Consider the following 25,778-nt stretch of genomic DNA (forward strand, 5'->3'; position numbering starts at 1 on the left):
ATAGGGAGTACCATGGTTTGATCTCTTCGCAACTGCTGAAAATGCATTTTTGCACATTGGAGTTTCCAAGGCGGTTTTTGCTTGGAGGTTCCTGTATGCCTTTCCACTGATACCTCTCCTGCCGTGGGTTCTGAAGAAGATCACGACTGACTGGGCCCAAGTCCTACTAGCTCTGGCTGGGGCATGGAAAATATAATCTCCAGAACTCCTGTACTTGACCATCTACCCTCCAATCAGGCTTTCCCTGCAGTAGGATCTCCTATCGTAGTTGCATGGCAGGGTCCTGCATCTGAACCTGTTGTTATCCAGTATTATGGGTGTCTTTCATAGATTCACATGCCTGAATCATTCCCCGTCGTTGAGACGGGGGAGTCTCCGCTACATAGAAAAGTAATGTCCTATAGACATATAGAGAGAGAATTAGGCCTATCTATGTCCTTTTGTAAAAAAGGACCAAACTCTAGAAGAGAGCCAATCAGCTAACACCTCCCTCTAAAACCTTCCTGTCAGGAGCCTCATCCTCTCAGATTTTCTAGCCCACATTGTGCTAAGGGTGTCTCCATCTGCGTTCTCCTCAGGTTTCCTTACTATAGCTTATTTCTTTACAGATTTGGATTATTTTCTTCACAACTGATTATGGCTGATGTTCAGAAGAGGGGTCTCTTCAGAGAATGTACTTCTAGTGGAAAAAAGAGGTTACATATTGAAGATCAGCACAAGACATGCTTGTATTGCCTTTATCCGGACCATTCAGCAAAAGACTGCAAAATTTGTAGAACTTTTTTTACTAAAACTCTGAAAGATAGAGAAGGACGTCTTTTACTCTGGCTGAACAGGCTCAAGACCAGGGACAATCTGGAGTCTTCGGAGGAGGATGAGTACTCTTCGGTCTCCTCACAGCTGTCTTTAAAAAGGCCAAGGGTGGCTTGACCCTAGCCCTACAGACGCTCCTCCGAAGAAGACCGCAAAGAAGTCTTCAGAGGTAAAGTCATCCGCGTCCGAGAAGGAGGTTCACACCTTCAAAAAGCCCGCGTCGACTACGACATCGTCGACGCCCTCATCTGCGCAAAGGAAGACTATCTCTCAAGTCTGTCTCGACGACGACAGTATAGACTACGTCAGCATCGTCGGCGTTTTCATCATCGACAACTACACCTTCGTCGACGGCGGGGTAAGCCTTTATCATTGTTATCAAGAAATCGTCATCGTCACCGCAGCGTCGTCGTCCGTGTCGACGACGAGACCAGCGTCATCGACACCCTTTAGAACCCATTCACATGGCAGAACTAAAATACATTTTGTGGAAGACAGCTCTCCTCCTGGCGCTTACATCAGCAAGGAGGGTCAGTGAACTGCAGGCTCTTTCAATCCACGACCCCTTCCTGCAGTTTAGGGATGACAGAGTAATTTTAAGAACCAATCCTAGGTTTATTCCTAAAGTTCCGTCTGACTCCCACTTAAATGAGCCGGTGATTCTCATAACATTCTTTCCAAATCCCAGCTCCGCAGCTGAGATCGCTGCGCTCATTGGACCGTAAAAGATGTCTAAAATTTTATATTGACAAAAAACCAAACATTTCAGGAAATCCAACCAACTTTTCATAGCCTTCAGTAGACCTAGAAAGGGTCTACCGCTGTCCAAACAAAGCATCTCCAGATTGATCTCTTCAGCAATTGCCTTTGTGCCATCCATTGCACTCTAAAATCAGGGCGCACTCTACAAGAGCCATGTCGACTTCTATGGCACTATTTTCTGGAGTGCCAATTATTGACATCTGCAGGGCGGCAACATGGAAGTCGCCGCATACCTTCACCAGGCACTACTTCCTGGATACAGAGCTGATGAAGGATGCAGCAGTGGGACAAGCAGTGTTACGCCATCTATTCCAGTGAGGTGAGCCTTCCTCCATCCCTCCAACCTTTTATGAAATGCACATTTCTCTGTTACTGCTTCCTGTTGATATCTATTGATGGTTCATAGTCGCTTGATCTGTATTATCTAATGATTAGTATATGCTGTTCCATCAGAAATGTGCACAAGTTATTGCTTGCTACGCTGATTCAGGCATGTGAATCTATGAAAGACACCCATAATACTGGATAAGAAATGCGTTACCTGTAACTGCAGTTATCCAGTATTGGTGTCTCTCATAGATTCACATGCAACCCTCCTGCCTCCCTGGGAAGGACTCACCTATCTCTCTATCAGTGCTATGCCTACTTAGCTTGGTGCGTACGAAAATCTGAGACTGAGGCTCCTGACAGGAAGGCTCTAGAGGGAGGTGTTAGATGATTGGCTCTCTTCTAGAGTTTGGTCCTTGTTACAAAAGGACATAGATAGGCTACTAAGGTGAGGCCCTTAGGCCTAATTCTCTCATTACTTTTCTATGTACCGGAGACTCCCGTCTCGACGACGGGGAATGATTCAGGCATGTGAATCTATGAAAGACACCAATACTGGATAACAGCAGTTACAGGTAAGTAACGCATTTCTTCCTACATCTCCATGTTTGGAGTTTGAGCAGCAACAGTTGAGTGCCTTTGACTCTTTTCCCGATATGGTTGAGGTCCTCTTAGCAGCCATGTGTCCCTCAACCAAATCTGTATATGTGTGCCATTGGGATAGGTTTCTGGAACAGTACATTTCTCAGGAGTGACCTGCTACAGTCCAAACTGTCTGAAGTCTTGTTGTTTGTGTATTCCCTAGCCCAGCAAGGCTTTGCCCTAAGCACTGTTAGTGTCTTTTGGCTCTTTCGACCGATTTATAGTTGCTGTATCAGCCCTCCTTATTCATATCGCCAGTTGTGATGTGTTTTCTCAAAGGGTTACAGCATATGTTTCCCCCCCTCTCCATTTGTTGTGCCCCAATTGTACTTAAATGTGGTCCTCTTATTTCTTGTGTATGTGCCTTTTGATCCTCTCCAGTTTTTTTCAGGCAAGTATTTATTGTTGCCATAACATTTGCGCAATGGGTGAGCATGTTTTACCCAGATTTAGGCCTCCTTTCATCAGAAGACAGCGATTCCTTTTAAAGTTAGCCAGAACATCACCCTTCTGGCTTTCTTTGCTCTGCTTCTCCTATTTAAGGAGGAGGAGAGACTTCATCAGTTGGATTTGAAGAGAGCTTTTAGCTTCTACATTAATCACACTAGAGAACCCAGAGTGGATGAGCAGCTCTTTATCAGATTCTCAGGAGCAAATAAAAGGCAAAGCTGTGCAGAAAATGACCATCTCACGCTGGATTGTACTCAGCAGTAATAATTGTTACACAGTTGCCCAAAAGCTGCCCTATAATGGTTTGTGGGATCATTCTACCAAGACTGCTACCACTGAATTGGATGCTGGGTGCCTGTTCTGCACATTTGTCAGACTACTACAAGGGAGTGACTCCATTCTCTTTTGAGGCACCACTGTCTAGACATTCAGGTCTTCTGAGAAGGGCTTTTTGGCCACATTGGACTTGAGGCCATTTTGGGTTGGGCTAGATCACAGACCTACCTCCTAGGTGACACTTCTCTGGTATCTATTAAAGTGAGGAATCGATGGTTAGAAGTTTCTATAAGGATTACAAGTTACTTACCTTCATTAGCGCTCTTTCTGATAGAAGCTATCTAACTCCAGATTCCTTACGGGCCCTTTTGCCTTCCCATTGTTTGAACTTGGTTCTTTCATTTAATAACATTCTAACTGGGAGATCGGTACACTGGTCACAATTGATCTGATTTTGTTCTGCATGTGCAGATGAGCCACGAAACAACTGATGTATGTACAAATGGTTGATACCTACATAGGCCAACACACTTCATGTTCAGTGTGGAACTACGTTGATGCAGAGCTCTTTGCTCATCTTTTCAGCGCACCGAGGTACTGCTGAAAATCCTCTGGAAGTAGTCTGATGCTTGGGGAATATTTAAAAGGATGATGTCTCTACCAGAAAGAGCATTACCTTATTTTTTACGATAACGTAATTACTCCTGGACCATGATGGCTAATTTCCAAAGAGTGCCTCCTACCAAGAGGTTAAATGGCTAAGAGAACTAGCAAACTGGCACACCTATGGAAGGTAGATGAGAGAAAATGTTTATAGCATAATACACTTAAATGGTAGTGGCAATAGAAAGCTTAGATGTAAACGTTGTGAAGTAGTATTTTCCTATGCTGCCATTAGATGTACGGTGTCCATGGTTCGGTAATATGGGTCACCCTCTGAACTTGGGGAAATATAGATGCTCTAATTCAAACTTTATTTAAAAATTACTCAGAACTCCTGGTTTTTGTGACGTTTACAAAGTTTCGCACATCTACTAATATCTAACAGACACTGGTATTCACTTTATTGACTTGGACACAGTGAAATGCTACACTGATTTGAACCTGAGATGCTCAGTGTGCACTATACAAGTGCAATTTAACAATAACCTATCTGTAGCTATTTTGAAGTTTGACATGTTGAAAGCTATCTATAAAACTCTCGTTTTTGTGTATCCTTACTTATCTAAGTACTTGAACCTTCATTTTCCTCCAGAATCTGAAGATAATCCTCAAACATTGCTTTTCTCTGCTACTTGTCCACAATGGGTTTATGAGGTCGCTCGTAAATACATGAAATCTAAATATGAACAAGTTGACCTTGTTGGAAAGAGGACTCAAAGGGCTGCTACTACTGTAGAGGTAAGTCTTGAAAGTGAATGTAACGTGGGACGTTAATGTGGCATGGTAGTTGAGTTGGATTTTAAAAATCTCTAAGAGAGCTCCCTTTTTCTGCTCCCCTTCTCGTGCTTAAAAGTCTAGATGAACAGTCTTGCATTATGGGGAGGAATTTACGTGTAGCTTGCTTTTGGCATGTCAGAAGAAAGGCACAATGTGTTGAAGGATATATGCATCTCCATGTTATCCCTTAACTCTGCGAGGGGGGGAGGAATGTTGGCTGCTGCATGTCTTGTATCTTTACATGCTGTACCTATTCCTGCAATCTAGTGTTTGATCCAGAATATTAAGAGGAGTTTTTCAGTATTTTGTTCTAGTTTGACGACTCGTGACCTCAACCTGACGATCATATGGTACTGATGCATAATCCACCTTAGGATATTTATTTGCATCATCAATCCTGAAATGAAATGAAATTAAAAAATAAACTTAATAAAGCGCACTGCGGCCAAGCGACTTCCTGGCGCTGAGGACTCATCAATACTCACAGAGGAAACCCAAGGGGACTAGCTGGGAAATGCCTGAGAAAAAAGAAAAGTTTTGAGGGCCTTACGAAAGTGGGTGTAAATAGGAATAGAACGGATAGAGAGAGGAAGACTGTTCCAGAACCGGGGGGCCAAAACTGAGAATCGGGTGCCCCCTGTGCGTGATTTGCGGAAACGAGGGACATGGAGGAGAGAAAGTGATGAAGAGCGGAGAGTGCGACTAGGGGCGTGAGAGGTGATGAGAGAGTTGATGAAATGCGGGGCGGAACAAGCGTGCGCCCGAAAGGCCAAGCAAGCTAATTTAAAATAGAATCTGAGTTGGACCGGAAGCCAGTGAAGGGACTCGAGTGCAGGGGTGATGTGAGAAGATTTGGGAAGGCGAAGGATGAGGCGGGCCGCCTGGTTTTGGATAGCCTGGAGGCGACGGGTTTCGTAGGCAGGGATGCCTACGTACAAGCCGTTCCCGTAATCCAGGCGAGAGGTGATGAGGGCCGTGACGATGGTTTTGAGAGCATCTACAGAAAAAACCTGGAAATCTTGCGGATTAAGCGAAGGGATAAAAAACAAGAGGACACAACGGAACTAATTTGGGCATGCATGGAAAGATCATTGCTGACCTTGATGCCCAAAGTCCGAACAGAGGAAGCTGGTGCGGGAGGGGGACCAAAGGAAAGGGGCCAGTGTGACGGGGACCAAGGGTTAGAGGAACCTCCAGTGAGGACGAGCTCTGTCTTGTCCGGATTGAGCTTCAAATGATTGAAGCTCATCCACTGGGAGATAAAAACTAGAGTGGAACAGAACTTAGGAAGGTAGTCAGCAGGGGATGAAAGATCAAAGACGAGCTGGAGGTCATCTGCGTAGTTGTACACAGAGACCCCCAGCTCGAGAAGAGAAGAGATAAGAGGGCGGATATAAAGGTTAAAGAGAAGTGGGGAGAGGGAGGAGCCTTGGGGGACCCCGCAAGTGACAGGACGAGGGGGAGCGGAAAAACCAGAGAGGTGAACTGCTTGCGATCTTCCTTGGAGGAAGGACGCGATCCAAGAAAAGGCAGTGCCTTGGATGCCCGCTGCGACGATCGAGAAGAATGGCATGATCGACCGTGTCAAACGCAGCGGGCAAATCGAGGAGGACCAGAGCTTGGGGAAGGTTACTATCGGCTTTCCCCTTGAGTTCATCCAAGACCGCAAGGACCACTCCCTCAGTGGAGTGGCCAGGGCGAAAGCCCGCCTGGTGGGAGTATATTCTCTATACTTCTCATTCCGAAAAAGTCGGATCCCTCAGACCAATATTGGACCTCAGACATCTGAACCAATACATACTCTCAGAGCATTTCCATATGATCACTCTACAACAGGTACTCCCACAACTCCAGCAAGGCGACTTCCTTGCAACACTAGATCTCAAAGATGCATACTTTCACATCCCTATACATCCAGCTCACAGGAAATGCCTCAGGTTCACAATAGAAGGTCGCCACTATCAATTCAAAGTTCTCCCCTTCGGGGTAACTACAGCACCAAGGGTTTTTACAAAATGCCTAGCAGTAGTAGCAGCACACCTCGGAAGGCTACACATCCATGTGTTCCCCCTACCTAGACGATTGGCTCATAAAAGTCAACTCATACGCACAGTGTGCAAGCCATACATCTCTAACAATCCAGCTCCTACACAGTCTAGGATTTTCCATAAACTATCCAAAATCACATCTGCAACCCTCCCACATACAACAATATCTGGGAGCAACAATAGATACCTCAGTGGCGAAGGCATATCCAAATCCAGCCAGGATAGCCAACATACAGTCTCTCATTCAAAGATTTCAAATTCAGCACTCCCTGCCAGCTCGAGTGTTCATACAGCTTATAAGCATGATGGTCTCCTGCATATTCATTGTCCCTCATACTCTGCTTCACATGTGTCTCTTACAGGAATGCCTAGCACGGCAGTGGAACCAAGCTCAAGGGCAACTAAAAGACCTAGTGTTGGTAGACAGTCACACTTACAACTCTCTGCAGTGGTGGAACCCACAAAACCTTTCCATGGGCGACTGTTCCAAGAGCCAGTTCCACAAGTAGTATTAACAGCGGACGCATCACTGACAGGTTGGGGAGCCCATCTCCTTCAATATACAGTCCAAGGCCTCTGGACAGCCAAGCAAAAGACACTACATATAAACCACTTAGTTACTAGCAGTATTTCTAGCAATGAAAGCCTTTCAGAAATACTTGTGCAACAAGGCTGTCTTAATCCGGCCGGACAACATGACAGCCATGTACTACATCTAAAAACAGGGAGAGACACACTCTCTGCAGCTATCTCACATAGCACAGAGCATATGGAAATGGGTGTAACGACCAGATTTTCGGAGAAATCCATCCGCATCTCAACCAGCTCTGACATCAATCTCGCCAATACTGAACACCTTCACTTCCAGATCCACATCGACCCCAAGACCACACTCAGAGGCACCCTCCTTTACAGGCCACCAGGACTCCGCGCACAATTTAGTGAAGACATCACGGACTTCATCACTCCACACGCGCTCCCTTCCGAGGATTACATCCTTTTGGGAGACCTCAACTTTCACCTTGAAAAGAACAACGACCGCAACACCACCACCCTTCTGGACAACCTCGCCAACCTCGGACTTAAACAACTTGTCACTACCCCCACCCACATCGCAGGTCACACACTCGACCCTATCTTCACCTCCAGCAAACATGTCTCCTTCAGCCACACCACAGCTCTCCTTTGGACTGACCACAGCTGCGTTCACTTTACCTACAACAAGTCAACATCCAACAACCACCCCCAACCCACTCTGCGAAGAAACTGGAACAAAATCACCATCGACCAGATCTCTTCATCACTTCTTCAAAATCCCCCCGCCCACTCCTCAAACCCCGACCAGGCAGCCACTAACCTAACCCAATGGTTATCCAACAGCGCCGACATCCTAGCACCACTGAAAAAACGACATATCAAACTAGGCAACAAGAAGGCCTCCTGGTTCAACGATGATCTTAAGAAATCCAAGAAACTCTGTCGCTCCCTTGAGAAGGCCTGGAAAAAAGACCCAAACACAAGCACCAAGGACGCCTTCAAAAACGCCACCCGCATACACCACCAACTGATCCGGAATGCCAAGAAAGCCGCTTTCAAGGACCGACTAGATAGCAACGCCCACAACAGCAAGGAATTATTCAACATCGTCAAGGAATTTACCAACCCCTCAGCCAACTCCAACGACATCACCCCCTCTCAAGCCCTCTGCGACTCCCTAGCCTCATTCTTCCACAACAAAATTGCAGACATCCACAACAGCTTCGACAACCGACCCGAAGACCAACCCACCCAACCCTCTGCAGGACCCCCACCCCCCTTGAACATCCTCAATGACTGGAACCCAATCTCCACTGAGGACACCATCCGTCTGATGAACTCTATCCACTCAGGATCCCCCACAGACCCATGCCCTCACCACATCTTTAACAAAGCAGACTCCATTATAGCACCGGACCTCCGAGACGTCATCAACTGCTCCCTCAACTCCGCAACCTTCCCGGAAAGTTGGAAACATGCCGAACTCAGCGCCCTCCTGAAGAAACCCACAGCTGACCCCACCGAACTCAAAAATTACCGCCCTATCTCGCTCCTTCCATTTCCAGCCAAAGTCATCGAGAAAGCGGTCAACATCCAGCTCGCCGCCTTCCTCGAAACCAACAAATCCCTAGACTCCTCACAGTCCGGCTTCCGAGCCAAACACAGCACTGAAACCGCCCTCATCGCAGCAACAGACGACATTCGAACTCTACTGGACAATGGAGACACAGTCGCCCTCATCCTCCTCGACCTCTCCGCAGCCTTCGACACAGTCTGTCATAGCACCCTTTTACAACGCCTTAGAAACGACGGAATCCAAGGAAATGCACTGGAATGGATCACCTCGTTCCTCACCGGAAGAACACAGAGTCCGCCTTCCACCATTCAAGTCAGAGGCCACTGAAGTCATCTGCGGCGTACCACAAGGATCTTCACTCAGCCCCACCCTCTTCAATGTATACATGAGCCCCCTCGCGGTCATCGCACGCCAACACAACCTCAACATCATCTCCTACGCCGATGACACTCAACTGATCCTATCACTCACCAGAGACCCTAACACTGCCAAAACCAACCTGCATGAAGGAATGAAAGAAGTAGCCGAATGGATGAAGCACAGCCGTCTGAAACTGAACTCAGACAAAACAGAAGTCCTCATCCTAGGCACCTCCCCCTCCGCCTGGGATGACTCTTGGTGGCCAGAGGCCCTTGGAAAAGCACCCATCCCGACGGACCACGCACGGAACCTGGGCGTCATCCTGGATTTCTCACTCTCGATGAACAGACAAGTCAACGCCGTTTCTTCATCTTGCTTCAACATTCTCCGCATGCTCAAAAAAACATTTCGCTGGATACCCACCGAAACTAGAAAAACGGTCACCCACACACTGGTCACGAGCCGCCTAGACTACGGAAACACCCTATACGCCGGTACCACCGCAAAACTCCAGAAAAAACTCCAACGCATCCAGAACGCCTCAGCCAGGCTCATATTAGACATCCCGCGTAAAGAACACATCTCTGGTCACCTGAAAAACCTCCACTGGCTCCCCGTCAATAAGAGGATTACTTTCCGCCTCCTAACCCACACACACAAAGCACTTTACGAAATTGAACCCGAATGCCTCAACACACGACTGTCCTTCTACACCCCCTCCCGCCAGCTACGATCCTCCAACCAAGCCCTTGCCACTGTACCTCGCATCAACAAAACCACCATGGGAGGTAGATCCTTCTCCTACCTGGCAGCTAAAACCTGGAACTCACTTCCCACTCACCTTCACCTTACTCAGAACCACCTAGCATTCAGAAAGCAACTTAAAACGTGGATATTCGACAAGTAATTCCCCACCCTTCTTCAAGCGCCTTGAGACCCTCTGGGTATGTAGCGCGCTATATAAATCTCTTGACTTGACTTGACCTCCCTCCTTAGAACGTATTTACCATGGATATATATATATATATATATATATGTACATTTCGTACCTAAGGATGGGGAAAAATAGCAATAAACATGCATAGGTTTTTCTACAATATCCTATTCATACCAACTAGTCTTGCGGCCACTTAGGCCCAGACTAATGTACCCTAGGGCAGGTCTGATTATGTACCATTACACACTGATCGCTCTCAGTGCTCACCCGACACGCAATCCGGCGTGTTTACAGACGGGCCTGCAGTCCCAGTGCTCTCTCTCTCATCCGGCCTACAATCTGGCAGACCTATACACCGTATCCTACCGGGGCTCTCATTTACTTCCAATACGATCCGCAATCCGGCGGATCTACACACCGTGTCCTTCCGGTGTTCTCATTAACGCTGCGTACCAACGACGATCGCTTTCCTATGAACACCTATGGAAGAGATCTCTCATTGTCTACTCAGGATAAAACTACGATAATAAAATTTAGTATGGCTTTCCAAATTAAAATATGTACCTTCTGCTCTTGGCATCAAACGTTCCCTCTCTCCCTCCTTGCTCAGTCACTTCTTACCTGATCGGGATTCGTATCTGTTCATGCAAACAATGTCTGACTAGAAGAACAGGTTACCCTGATTGAACAAGAATACAAGGCACAGGTTGGTTCACTAAGAACTGGGGTATTTTTATTACAACAATAATTATAAACACAATACTATATGATAGCATATATTCTGCAAAGAAAAAAGTAAAAGGTTAGAATGTGCACTTGGTAAGGGAAAGGGCGGAGGTCACCTGGTTAATATGAAGTCGGGGTTCGGCAGTCATCTAGGTTCCCTTCTCGTCTGTGTCTTGGCTCGTCTCGGAATCACACCTTAGCAGTCACAAGTACACGTCTGCACCGCTATGCTCCATCTCCTCTGCTTCCCTCCAAGTCACTGGAACCTCTCTCGTTATTAGCTGCTGTCTCTCTCTGCGCTACCTCTCCTTCTCCTTCAGTCTTTCTCAGAGAGTCTCAGTTTCAGGATCTTTCTTGGACTTCAAAATGGCGACTGTCTGCCCGGAAATAATTAATGGCATAGATGCTAACGGCTAGCTGCCGCCTACGGACTGACTGACTCACTGCCTAACACTTTCGCTAATATGGAAGCTTGTCCTTTCATGGAAAGTTACGGCCAGTAACCTGCCGCCCACCTAATTCTTGTACCTCCCCGTACCAAGGACACGTTCCCAGCCGGCCGGCCTGAAGTTGTCTTCGGAGTGGAGAAAAATACAGTCTTTTGATAAGGGCCAGCCTGAGCCGGTTCTCTCCAAGCGAACAACACTTCGAAACTAAAACATTACACTTGACCTAAAAAGCCTCTCAAGCTGCCGGGCAAAAAGTAAGATGGAGTTTCTTCCATTTGAGGCCTACAAGGCCCGAAATAAGCACAACTCCATAGAAGGTATACTAACACTCTTGCAAAAGGATGGATCATCACTAATACTAATGAATCTATCCCCTAACTTAAATTTATAAGCCCTGATCTAAGGAAAAGGGTACGAAAATGCACTGCTGTGCCTTATGAATAGGTCCTGTTTATAGTTCTAATCCCTGTACTAAAAGGGTAATAGGCTGGAGTCATCTTCCATCATTCTCCCTCCAAAGAGGGCTGAAAAAGTCGGTCATTACAATGGGTGATCCCCAAAAACATTTTGTTCGAGGCATATGAGCTGCAGATCCTACACTAGAATAGACAATCAGATAGCAGTTCTACTAAGCCGACACAGCCAACAGATACACGAATGTGGGAGATTCACCCTTAAGTTCTCCAACCATTCTTTCAAAAGTGGGAACATCCAGAAATAGATCTGTTTGCCACAAATGAAAACTCAAAATGCCCGTCCTTTGCCGCCAGGTTCCCACACCCGTTGTCACAAGGCAATCCGGTATGGATGAACTGGTCAGGCAGATTTGCATACGCTTTTTCACCAACCCCACTGATTCCGTTAGTGGCATGCAAACTAAGGCAACAGTCACTCACAATGATCCTGGTTGCTCCCGCATGGGCAAGACAGCCATGGTACACGACGCTCCTAGAACTCTCAGTAGTTACTCACCAAATGCTGCGCCTTTCGCCACAATTGCTAACACAGAACCATGGAGAAATCGGGCACCCATATCCCAATCAGATGAACCTAGCGATCTGGCTCCTGAGGTCTTAGTTCGAATACCTTAACTTGCCTCCAGACTGCATGAACATTATCAAAGAAGCAAGGCGCCCCACTACTAGAGCATGCTACGCAGCTAAATGGAAAAGATTTGTAATTTATTGTAATAACCAAATCCATCCATTAGATGCCGCCATACAAAACATAATCTGTTACCTGCTACATCTTCAAAGATGTAATCTAGCATACTCATCCATAAGGCTACACCTGGCTGCTATAGCAGCATATCTTCAAAACAGACCACATGTGTCCCTGTTCAGAATACCACCTATCAAAGCTTTTATGGAAGGACTTAGAGTTATCCCTCCAAAATATCCACCTTCGCCAGTCTGGAACTTGAACGTAGTACTTACCAGACTCATGGGACCACCCTTCGAACCACTTCATTCATGTGAACTACAATTCTTAACATGGAAGGTGGTATTTTTAATAGGCATTACTTCCCTTAGGCGAGTGAATGAGCTACAGGCACTAACCATTCAGGAACCCTTCATGCAAATACACCACAATAAGGTAGTACTTCGTACAAACCCTATATTTATGCCAAAAGTTATCTCCACTTTCCACATCAGTCCATAGAGTTGCCAGTTTTCTTTCAAAACCCGCAATCAGTAGCTGAAAGAGCTTTACACACACTAGACGTTAAAAGAGCTCTGCTATATTACGTGGACAGAACAAAATCATTCAGAAAGGCAAAGCAGCTATTTGTTGCCTTCTCACCACAGCATAAGGGTAATCCCATTTCTAAAACATGAATAGCCAGATGGATAGTTAAGTGCATTCAAATATGCTATCAAAAGGCAAAGCACACTCTTAACAGTTCCCCCAAAAGCCCACTCAACGCGCAAAATGGGGGCATCCATGGCTTTCCTAGGAAATATTCCCCTAGAAGACATATGTAAAGCAGCTACAAGGTCTACCATACACACTTTAACTAAACACTACTGTGTTGACGTGAAAGCTAAGCAACAAGCTGCTGTAGGCCAGGCTGTCCTTAAGACTTTTTCAGACCACTGCAACTGGTACGGGCGACCACCACTAGAGGAGAAACTGCTATACAGTCTATGCTAAGATATGAATTCAGCAGCCCACATGCCTCGAACGGAAAATGCTACTTACCAGTATGCATCTGTTCTTGGCATGTAGGGCTGCTGACATTCATATCGCCCACCCTCCTCCCCGGTGCCTGTCACAGTTGCAGGGTTATCTCTTCTACATACATTTACATGGTCTTCTCTTACTTTCCTATACTCCATCTTTGCCACAATGGCGAAAAACAATCTAAAGATGGAGAAGATGCCCATGCGCACTGTAGTCCAGGGAAGGAGTCCCCTATCTCGTGATACTTCGAAGACTCTTCCAAGACAACAAGGTGCAACCATCCGGACCCAACACTAGGCGGCGATCTATGCTAGGATGTGAATGTCAGCAGCCCTACATGTCCAGAACAGATGCATACTGGTAAGTAGCATTTTCCTTCCTGCTCACTACGATATCTGTCACCATTGTATGTGATGCAATCTTTGTTACTGTACATGATCTGCTGCCACCATTTATGCGAACTGCACTGCAATGTTTAATTTCATTCTCCATGTGAAAACTGAAAATAAAGGTATAAAAAATATAAAAAAGAGGATTTTGTTTAAGCACACCGTTTCCATATCAGTTTGTATACTTGGCTCCTCGTTTTAGCACAGACAGTCACGAAAGAAACTGACATCAGCGCATCAGGGAAGGGCTCATATGGACTCCGACTACGTCATTGCCAGTGGCTGACGTCTTTATGAATTCACTTGATGCAGTCTACCAATGCGCAGGGGTACTGCTGTAGAAAAATTTCCGGATCCAGGCTGGCGCCTGGGGATCATTCTAAGCTAAGGAGATGCCTTACCTTAGATCTAGTCTTTACCAGATAGTGTTACCGAAGGTGAGTAACCTATTTAATAGAACTAAAACTTTTAGAAAGACTGTACAACTTTTTGTTGGTTTTTCACCACCTCATAAAGGCAAGCCCATATTCAAATTCGGCTTTGCCAGATGGATAGTTGAGTGTATTCAAACATGTTATGCTAAGGCCAAAAGAACACTACCTATACCTCTTAGAGCACACCGTACTGGAAAGAAAGCAGTTTCTATAGCCGTCATAGGAAACATTCCAATAGCGACATATGTAAAGCAGCGACATGGGCTATAGCACACACTTTCGCGAAACACTACTGTGTGGATGTTCTAGCACGCTGACAAGCTAATGTGGGTCAGGCAGTGCCGTTTACACTTTTCCAAACAACTGCAGCACCCACAGGCTAGCCACCGCTTTTGAGGAGGACCGCTTTACAGTCTATGCAAAGCATATGCATTTGCAGCCACACAGGCCTGGAACTGAAAATGTTACGTACCATATATGCATCTTTTTGTCGCATGTAGTTCTGTAGGTTCACATGTGACCGCCCTCCTACCTGGACACCTGTGGCGTTGCAGTTTCTTTTCTCTTATATGCATGGACATCTCTTTACTTATCACTTACTTTCACATTCCATTCTCACCAGCCGTGCAGGAAAAGTATATTACAATTGAGTCGATGCCCATGTGCATTATCACCAAGAGGAGGAGCTACTCTACCTTGTGACTCCAAAGTTTCTTTGAAGATAAACAACTTGCACACATCCATCCAGACACATTAGGTGGCAGGAGTATGCAAAGCATGTGAATCTACAGCACTAAATGCCATAAACAGATGCTTACAGGGTAAGGAACATTTTCCTTTTGCAGCTTGAAACTCTTATAGATTCAAACATTACCCTTGAGGCCGCAGTTGAAGGTGGGTGAGTTGACGCCAACCATATAAATAAAGAGAAACAAAAATGCTGTTCATATATTGAAGTATTGTTGGTTTACGGTCAAAGTCATAAAGATTTCACATACAGTTGATTCCCAAAATAAAAGCTTGTTATATTTAGATACAATTTCATACCCTACCACTAGCTAGCAGAATGTTACATAGTGTGTAAGTTTAGAAGTTGTTTATGGTACAAAACACTTTACTGTTCAGTTACTAGTTTCTTAATGATTACAAATGTATTGATTGCTGTGACTTTATCGATCAACATTTTTCTTATTTTTATTTTATTCTTTACAAGCATTTGGCTGTTGCCTGCCATTGGTCTCAGAGAGCTGCAGTCATTGGTGATGTCATTCAGGTCTACAGTGGAAGCCATGGACGTACCATAGTCTTTTGTGAAACAAAAAAGGAAGTCGGTGAACTGACTATGAATTCTTCCATTAAACAGGTATGCCGTTTAGGTATCTGAAAACAATGGCATTCAGTTCAAATATGCCACAACTATATTGCTTTTTTCCAACAATTTCAGTTTTAATAAGTTGATATCAGCATAAACATAACTCCAGTTTTTTTTTACATCTGAACTATTAGGACTGTGTTTTAAGTCCCCCGGTCCATTGTATTTGAGTTTTTAAAAAAATGTGCTTGGTAGTTAGGCTTTAAAGTCTGATAGAAATGCTTGTAGCTTTTCTAATAAGGTTCCAATTACATTACACATATCAACCTCAGAGTATGGAGTTGAGGAACTCAACTTGACTAGCAACTTAGTTTGAAGCTGCTAAACTGGGTCTAGACCAACCAAAGCACAACTCCAGGAGTTGCTTGCTGAGTTTGATTGAGCCCAAGCAAATGAAGAATACACTGATATTGATGATGACCATGTCAGTGAAAATGAAACTGCTAAATATACTCATGGGGCTGACTCCCCTTCCTATACTCCAACAGAAGAGCATAACAGTAGGAACCTCTTCCCTAAAACTGAACATGGAGATAGGCCATGTCACTCCAGGCCCAAGAAGAACTAGAGGATACAGGCCCAGGAGCTGGAGAGAATAGTCCGAAGAGTAGACCTGGAGGCCAAAGTTCTGTCCATAAAAAAAGGGAAGAGAAGAGTCTAGCACCCAAAATGGTGGCAGAAACAAGGTACAAAGGTATAGCAAACTTTTTATTTAAACATCATTAAAGGGATTATCCTCAAATATGTTTAGGGTGGTGATATCACAAAGTGGTTTACAGTCTGAGTGCATTGTAAAATGAGAAAGCTCAACCAAAAGTATTGGGGCTTTATACTCTAGGAGCATATCTCAGGCAAGTGAAGGGATAGACTCCTGACACTTAATGAGGAAGATGCTGAGTCCTATGTCCTCATGAAGGATACCTTGATTTAGGGGTTTGGACTCTCCACTGAGGAGTACAGAATTAAGCTCAGGGAGACTCGCAAAACCTTGAGTCAGTCCTTGGTTGACTTTGTAGACTTTGTCAAAACCCTTGGCGGTTGGTCCAAAGGAAGTAAGGTGCAAGACTATGATGGGCTTTATAATTTACTTATGAAGGACCATCTTAAGTAACTGTACTTGCCGGGTCTGGTGGCTCAGTAGACTAATGCGTCCATTACAGGGGCCTGTGTTCGACCTTATGGTCACAGGTTCAAATCCCAGCGGGTACACTCGGCCTTCAATCAATCTGAGGTCTATAAAATGAGTAACTTTGAGTTGGGTAACAATAAACTTCTGTTCATCGCCAAGAGACCTGCGGTTGAACATGCGCTTTACAAATAAATGTTACTTTTGAAAATTTGTATCAATACTTGATGGACCTACGTTTGTTCTCTCGCCAGATGCTGGGGAAGAAGGCTGACCATTGGGTCAAGACTAGGGTGTCCAAAACGTCTCATGGTGGGGGTGACTAAAAGAAAGGGGGTGCTAATGCCTTCCAATGGAAAGATGTAGGACAGTGTGAAGAAAAAGGTAAAGAGTCTTCTAAAGCCACCCAAAAACCTGTTGAGGATGGTGGGCCCAGAGACACTTCACAATAAGAGGGTGGGTTTGATGTTTCAGTTGGAACATCAAGGGACACCAAACTGGTGACTTTCTGTTCCAAAAAGACTCCCACTAGTGCACTTCTAGATACGACTGAGGTGGTGAGTCTCCAGATTGGATCCTTGGTGTTCACTGCTTAGGGCAGAGACTATACTTAAGCTACCTTAATCTCAGAGGGTGGGGTGGATATAGCTGCCCAGGCTGTCTGGCAGAGTAACATAGAAACATACAGACAACAGCTTCACATGAATGGAGTTAGAGAAGAATCACTGAGGGATACCGGTACAAGTGTCACCATGGTGACTGGAAAAACTGGTAGCCCCAGCGCAGTACTTGGCTGAAAAAGATTATCCAGTCATCAATGCGGATAACCATACTTTGGTCATCTCATGAATATGGTGTCTTTAAAGTGGGGAAGGTTGACTAGCCAAAAGAAGGTGGTGTGTCCTCTGCAATTCCTGTTGAATGTCTGCTAGGGAATGATCTGCAAACCTCCGCATGGGCTGAGGTAGAACTTATATCCCATGCAACCATGATGTCAATACCTGAATGTGTGTGTGTAAAAGCAAGAGCACAGGGTGAAAAAGAGGAATTGGAGCCTGGAATAATGGCCCAACCCTCCAAGAGAAAAGGCAAGAAGGCTATGGGAATCAACTTCTGAGCAGCCACAAGTTTAGGCCCCCTTGCGTCAGGGAGGAGACTGGTCAGCCCTAGAGGGAACTATGGAAAAGCTGTGCCAAGGACTGAAAACGTGTCCCACTCTTGACAGCGTGAGACAGCAATCTGCTGCACATGAATAGGGAGATGTCAGTGGCTCCCACAAGACCTGTTGGGAGGGGGACTCCTGTATAATGAAGCCAGCGAACCCAAAACCTGATGCCATTACGATAGTGGGAGTGCCTCAGTAATACAGAGTTCCTGCTCTTATTGGCCCATGACATCCCCTACCTGAGCATCTTGGCCGTTCAGACTTTGAGTAGGTTAGTCACCCACTTCTATTGACCAAACATGCCCCAGAAGGTGAAGGAGGTTTGTAACTCCTGTGTTATCTGTCAAGCCAGTGGCAAGACTGGAAACACCCCAAACACCCTCGTAATTCTACTTCTAGTGGTTGGGGTTACCTTTGAAAGGGTTGGGGTTACCTTTGAAAGGTTAGGGATTGACAGTGTCTGTCCCCTTGACCTTCCAAAAGTATCAAAAACCGATTCATACTAGTGGAGTGGATCATGCCAGCAGGTATCCTGAAGCAATTCCACTTTGAACTGTCACTGCTCCTGCAGTTGCCAGAGCCCTCATCAGTATCTTTACTAGAGTGGGCTTTTCAAAGGCAGTGTTGTCAGACAGAGGTAGTAACTTCATGACTGGCTACCTAAAATCCACGTAGGCTGGGTGTCTGGTGAAATACAAGTGTACCACTCCCTATCACCCATAAACCAATGGTCTAGTTGAGAGATGCAACAAGACCATGAAAAAGTATGATCCTGGAACTCCCTGAAAAACTCCGAATGAGATGGGATATGCTCCTACAATATAGAATCTCAGCAACTCGAGTTCCACAGCACCATGATTGCTTTCCTGAACATAGTGTTTGGTACCAAACTACTCCTTACAATTGGCTTATAGGTAGTCAGTCCTTAAGTTACTACCTCTCTCTTACTTTGCCATTTTCTCCTGCCATTTTCTCCTTCCCAAGGGCATGCAAGCTGCAAGGGGGGTGGCATTGTCCTAGTAAGGGGATTCCAGGGGACCCTCTTCAGTTTACAGGCCTAGGTACTCAGGGTACCAAGTACTTGGGACTTACAGGGGGTAGAAGTACCAATTGTAGGGATTTTGTTTTTGAGGGAAGAAGCACTGGCACAGGGGACCTGGTTGGCAGGGACCCTGTGCTCTATAAATGAAGCCACAACAAAACTTGGCAAGGATTTGGTACTAATCATGCAGAAAGAGGCACTTTCTCACGTTCTGGTTCACCGTTCTGGTTCACCGGGTCCACCCACGCAGCAGCCACCGAGGAGGAGGTCTCCCTGCTCCACAGGGTAAGATTTCTTTCCAACAAGTTTGCAGAGTCTGGACCTTTCAGCAGTACCCGGGTACTAGACCCCTTGCCGCAACCAAAGCTTCTTTGAAGTCCCATCTGTACTCCAACACTGCAAAGACCAACCAGTCAATGAGGGATGTTTACATCGTAGAGACGAGCATCAGTAGTGGCCCAACTGTCCTGTTTTGTCCCCTTCTGCAGGTCTGACTGAGAGCCTTGATCGCATAAGATGCACTTTAACAGCCGCCCTAAAACCCTATGCACCCAAGCTCCCTGGCCTGGATCCCCAATAATCAACTGTGCCCCCCTGCTTCCATGGCCCTCATGAACTGAGCCCCCTCTTGGGAGCTACCGGACTTATCCCAAAGTCCCCCTATTCTGCCTGTTTCTAGGTGGCCCTCCCTTTCTTGTCAACTGTGTAGCACACAAAGCTACCAACCTGTCTAGCTCCTCTGCACCCGGATGTAGGAGAGTAGGGTCTGCAATCCTATGATCACCCCAGATTTTTGCTTTTTGCTTCACTGGTTTACGACTTTCCCTGTCTGTGGGCCTGCTAATCAGACCCACAGCCTAGCTGTTCTCTCTAAATTGACACACATGTACCTTAGGTGCATTTACCAATTGGTACTGGGCCACCTTATCAGTCCCTGTACAGTATACCTTAGGTATCCAGGGCATAGGTGTACCCAGGGCCTACCAGGGGCTGCAGCATGTATTATGCCACCCCTGGCTGGCCATCCAAATTTGACACAACTGGCTGCACGGCAGCTGGGGCAAGGTGGTGTAATCACCCTTTGCTTTGGATATAGTATTCCTATATCTAACCCTAAAATGGACACATGTATTCCTATCAGTCACTCCTATGGCAGGCCTTCTCAATCCTGAAGGCAGAGTGCTTGGAATTATGCGAGATGGTGCTCTGGCATGAGCTGAGCCCGTTTGCAGCTTGCGGCACCAAGTCCTAATAGCTGTTCCATGATAATGCGTACCATATACTCTTAAGTGCCTTATAATCCTCGCGGTTATTTGCCAACTTTGGTATCGCTTTATCAAAACATGTCGAGTAAGGTGTCATACGAATTGGAATACTAACCCCTCGCCAATTCTGGCGATGGGGTTAGCATTCCACCCTTCTAGAGGGACACGACCTGTATGTAACTGTGAACCCCGGTTAAAGCTTAACACAGCCTCAGCTCCACAAAATGGATGCTGCCACCACAGACACAAGTCTGACCTCCTGCTGCTGGGAGTCCTTCTAGCGAGGAGAGCTCGGACAAAGGGTTTCCTGTCAGGGGCGGTGCTAGCACCATCCCAGACAGGGTTTTGTGTATCCCAGGTAGGGCAGGGCTGAGAGGAAGGTGACTGCAAGTGGCACCCCGGTGCTCACTGTGCATATGCCAGCTTGAACCAGTTCCAGGGGCACACCAGCCCCTGAGCTGGGGAAAGTCCGGACAAGGGAGAGGGGTGTAACCACCCCCCTCCTGGTCCCACCCATGGGCAGGTCCTAGTCGCGTGCCAGCCCCTTTTCTTAGAATAAAGGTAGGAGCGGGCCCCCTTCCCAAATTAGATAATTCTGAATCTTGACCCCTTTCCACGAAAGGACTCTTGACTTTTTCTGAAGACTTTCCCTTGTGGCTAAGGAGTAGCCACCCTGCACCAGCGGGCACCATCTAAGCGCTTGCGGTTTGCTGCACGTCCATCCTCCGGATCAAGACTGACCAGCTCGACGAGACCCGGATTCCCTGGCATCTCTGACCTCTACCTGCATCATCAGCCCAGCTGAGATTCGTGGGTGTGACGAGACCTGAGGGACCGGCCATCTTCAAAACCTGCACAATGCTTATCCAGCACGACCGCCGAGGGATCCTCGAGTGAGTGCTTTGGGGTTTGAGAAGCCCTAACCCTGAGCAGCTCCAGCACCGAAGTCCAGCCCCCCAGCATCCACGAGATCTGCGTGGGGCCCTTCTGCTCTTTGCTGCTCACTGCGTTGTCCGGTCACTTGCCTGCTGGCTAGTGGCCCTCCTGACGCCGAACCACGACGATTACACCGCTGGTCTGGTTGCTCCAGACTGGCCCTTGCTCCCTTCCAAAAGAGGAGCACCCCGGACCCTCCTGGTCCACTCCAGACGCCATCTTGACTCCACCACGTGGGCTTGACTTTGCCAAGGTTTGTTGCCCCAATCCTGGGTCCAGCATCGCCGACAGCAGACACCTTCGTGGGACAGCTCGCACCTCCATCCTGGTCGCCGACAACGCCTCCTGGTCAAAGGGACAGCCGAGTCCAGCGTCGCCCACTCACCTGGTCGAGGTGACTTCATCCGGTGCCATCCTGGTACCCAACCTAATCACTGGCTAGTGATTGAGAACTGAATCCCCTCTGCTTTCAGGTCGTCTCCATCATCGATCCAGGCTTGGATCCCTCCGAATATCTTCACTGGTCGCCTGCCAGCAACTTCTTCTTTCAGGCTCCATAGACTTCAACGAGGATTCCCGACGTCTTTTGAACCCTATGCAGCCGCAGCCCCTGGGCTAGGTAACCTGAGCATTTCGGTGCTCCAACGTAGGTTCACTATCCAAGTGTCCAGATCCTTTTTCGTTTTCAGTCTATCTAGTCTGATTCGTCCGATAACAGCAACTTTACAAATACTAGCATCCATAGACTTTGTCCCGCATCCCGCGTGAGAGTGCACACTCTGCACCCGATCTCCCTAGGCCTCCTGCTCCTAACCTTAGGGTTCAGTAGTGTAGTCCTAGCGATCCTGAAGCCTCTGGATCTTGTTACTTACCTGCTAGTATTTCGCATTCCACTTTTAGTGTATATGGTTTTTCGTGCCCCTCGGGCATTTGTGTAAATTGTGCAACTTGAAGTATTTTCGTAAGAGTTTTGTATTGTGCTTAGCTCCCTGACTCATAAAGAGTTCAGGGTAGACTTGTTATAAATAAATATCCTTTTATTTTCATAACCACTTGTGTGGTGTCCTTTCACTTGGTGTTCAAGGGGTATATGTGCTGGTATAACAGCTGGCTTAACACGCCCTCTAGAGTTTAGCCTAAAGACTGCTCTTGTCCATGCTACTAGGATAGCTGGTCTATAAGGTTGACTTAAAACCAATTATCAATAAGGGTCGTTTGGAATGATACACAGTGATCACTAGAATAGTGAGCACTATATATCAGGCCAACTTCTCACACCGGACACTCCAGGAAAGGTAAGCCTGAACTGCTTGTGGATCTTGTGACCTTGACCCCCAGCATGTTGAGTCCTAGAGGGGACCCCCAAAATAAGATTGCATACACTTTTACCATAAAAGCGCATTGGTGTGACATTTTTACTTGCCTGTAAAAATTGATAATTCAAAAAGTACTTAGCCAATTGCGAAGATCTTGGTGTTAAGAACCTGTGTTTGTGGCATGTGAGCTGTATATCACATACTTTGCATAGCCTGCCATCTAGTGTTGGATCCGGATGTATGCACTTTGTTCTTCTTCGACAGTCTTTTCCAGTCACAAGGTAGGTGACACGTCCTTTCGGTGATAGTGCGCATGGGCATCAACTCCATTGTTGGATTGTTTTTTCCCGCCATCGGGTTGAGACTTGAATTGCTGAGCTCCTGTTCGACACCTGTGTGAGAAAGTGCCCCCTTTTTGCTGAATTGCTGATGTGCTTTGACTGAATGTGCCCTGGGCTCCTGCCAATCAGGTACCCAGGGCCTGTGTTCCTTCCCTAAAACTGCATTGAAGCCTAAACCCAATTGGCATCTCTGTCCTCAGGTCAGCCCCTGGTAAATGGTACCACAGGTACCTAGGGCACTGTGATCAAAGAAGGCCCCTAAGGGTTGCAGCACTTATTGTGCCAACCTTAGAGGCCCTGTACCCTGACTCTTACACACTCCCTTTGCAGGCTGCGTGTCTTGGTGCAGAACAATGAGTCGACATGGCACACATCCCTGTGCGCCATGCCCACAAATCACTGGCCTGGCATACATCAGTCACCCCTCTAGCTGGGTGCCCTATGCCAGTGGTGAGGGTACAGGTGCATGGCCCTGTAACCCTACAGTACCCAGGTCCAAACCAGGGCACTGTAAGTGCAGTGCTGCCATTAAGGGTATATGGTGCTGGGAGTTTGTACTACGAACTCCACAGCACAATAATGGCTGCACTGAAGACTGGAAAGTTTGGTATCAAACTTCTCAGCACATTAAACCCACACTGATGCCAGTGTGGGATTTAATGTAAAATGCACGACAGAGGGAATCTTAGAGATGCCCCCTGAAACTTGACCAACTCCCAGTGATGGACTGAGTGGCTGCCTAGGCTGCCACCACCAGACATGTTTCTGGACCCCTGGGTCGAGAGCTTGCTGCTCTCAGGGCCTGAAACAATGCACATCCGGGGACGAGGTGCCAAGCCTCCTCCCCCGGATGGGCAGGGTTCACGAAGGAGATGGGCAGGGTTCACGAAGGAGAAGCTTCAAAGGCATATGCTGCCTTTGTGAGCCTCTCCAGACCATTTGCTGCTTTCAGCAAGTGGTCCCCACTGGTTCTACCCCCCACTTTGGGCGGGTGACCCGGCAGGAAAAACAAAGTGAGGGAGAGAGGTGTGCCCACCTATGCCAACTCCACTCCTAAGGTGGGGGAGGCGAGGTGAAGCACAACCTCTAGTCCCCGCCTTCTTGAGGATGGGGGGGACCCAGCCAACCAAGAACAGGCTCATGCCCCCTCCCACTTGAGTGGCAGAATAGTGGGTGTACCCACCCCAGGGAATGAACCCATTGGTCCCTGCCCTTTGCCTACCTGTAAAGCCCCTAAATTTAGTATTTAGGGGGGGCACTTTGAACCAACCTTCCTCAGATCCACCAACCATAAGAAAAGAGAAGGACGAGAAGCCGTGCAGAGCTAACAAGAGGATGATGCCCACTGACTTGACCCCTGCCCTACAGGCTTGTCTCCCCTCGAACCTGCTCCTGCAAAACCCAGCTTGTCCAGCGGACAGCAACCTCAAAAACCCCGGAGGACCTGCCTGCATTCACTTTCCAAGCTGTTTCTCCCGTGAACACCGGACGTGTTTGATCTGCAGCTTCTGGTGCCAGCCAGGAACCGCAAATCCAGCCCACTCTGCACCCGCCGAACCCGGCCCGAGTTTGAGTGGAAAAATACCACGAGGAGGTCCCCCCAGCGATCCTGACCCAAGATCCGGCGACCCCTGACCTGCCTCCAGACGATGCCTGTAGCCTCTATCCAGAGGACCCCCCCTACTGCGACCGGAGCGTGTAAGTAAATCCTACGTCTCAAGGCACCCCTGCACCTGACGCCCCACGCCCTTGTGTGCCCAACCCAGCGGTACCTAACAAACGCTCTATATCCCTACTTACCCCTCGAAGTGATGGTCGCTCCTTGAAGATCCTCGTCCCCGAGCCAGCAGTGTTCTTTTTGTCCCAGAGAATCTCCATTGAAATCATCAGGGCACCCGACCTCAAAACAGCAGCCTGCACCCGGCTGCCCTAGTGCCGCTGAGGGTGCCCCTTTTGTGCTAACTTGGTCCCCAACTTGCCCTGAGCTTAACCCTAGGAACTTTGCTCCATCAACCCCGTGGCCTGCTTGCCAGCAGCCACCAACCGGAGTCCCCCTATCCTGCATAGGATAACATTGGGCCTCAACACTCTGCACCTGGCCGTCCGACTGCCGCTGAGGGTGCAACAGTGCATCACTGACCCTGCTAGACCCCTGAGTCTAACCCCAGGACTCTAACACCAAAGACTGATTACCTACCGGAAAACCGATAACTTCTTTTCCACCTAGAATAACATTGACAATTTTTTTCCCCAAAAGTTTCGAAGTGTCTGCTTTTGAAAGCTAAAAATATTCCTTAAAAACCAGCCGAATAACCAAAACGCATTTTCTCAACTGTTTTCAGGAAATGTGCCAGTGCTGAATCTAGGTAACCATCAATGAGTAAGAAACAGTATTGTTAACATTACTTACCTGCTAAGTGAATTTCCTCCCATAGGATAACATTAGTGTTTACATGTGAAAAAATTCAACTTTTAAACGCGATAATATTCTTACTCGCCTGTTTTCTGGAAATGTCCCAGTGCTGAAACTAGGATCCAGCACTGTGTTAGCAAAAGTAATCTGAAAAGTAATTAACTGCATTTTGCTTAAAGTCCATTAATTTGAATCTTCTATACCTGCAAAGTGTTGCAAACTGCTTACTTAAAACTGTAACCAAAATCAGTACAAGTTATACTGCAATTTTGAACTGTGTTCATACAAGTAATTTACTACTGTAAAGTATTTTTATGTTTACCTGTGCCAGGCTTGTTTGTTTCAAGAAATAAAACTGCATATTTTTCTTTATACAAAGCAATTGACCTAGAATTCAGTTCTTTTGTGTGAATTCATTTGCGGACTGTGTACATCGAATGCTTAACACTGTC

General features: G+C 46.9%; 1 protein-coding gene across 3 annotated transcripts in view; it reads left to right on the forward strand.

Moving 5' to 3' along the window:
• The window catches only part of LOC147711676 (nucleolar RNA helicase 2-like), a 490,700-nt gene that overhangs the window by 120,368 nt on the left and 344,554 nt on the right, over positions 1-25,778 (forward strand). For 2 of the 3 annotated variants that reach the window (XM_086922391.1, XM_086922392.1), the window contains exons 8-9: positions 4,526-4,671; positions 15,564-15,713. In XM_086922391.1, coding sequence (XP_086778517.1) covers positions 4,526-4,671; positions 15,564-15,713 — 296 coding nt within the window. The remainder of the gene's footprint in view (positions 1-4,525; positions 4,672-15,563; positions 15,714-25,778) is intronic. The other variant, XM_086922393.1, reaches the window with a different exon arrangement.

The sequence above is a fragment of the Lissotriton vulgaris genome, chromosome 5 (genome assembly GCF_964263255.1).
Source record: "Lissotriton vulgaris chromosome 5, aLisVul1.2, whole genome shotgun sequence".
NCBI classification, from domain to species: domain Eukaryota; kingdom Metazoa; phylum Chordata; class Amphibia; order Caudata; family Salamandridae; genus Lissotriton; species Lissotriton vulgaris.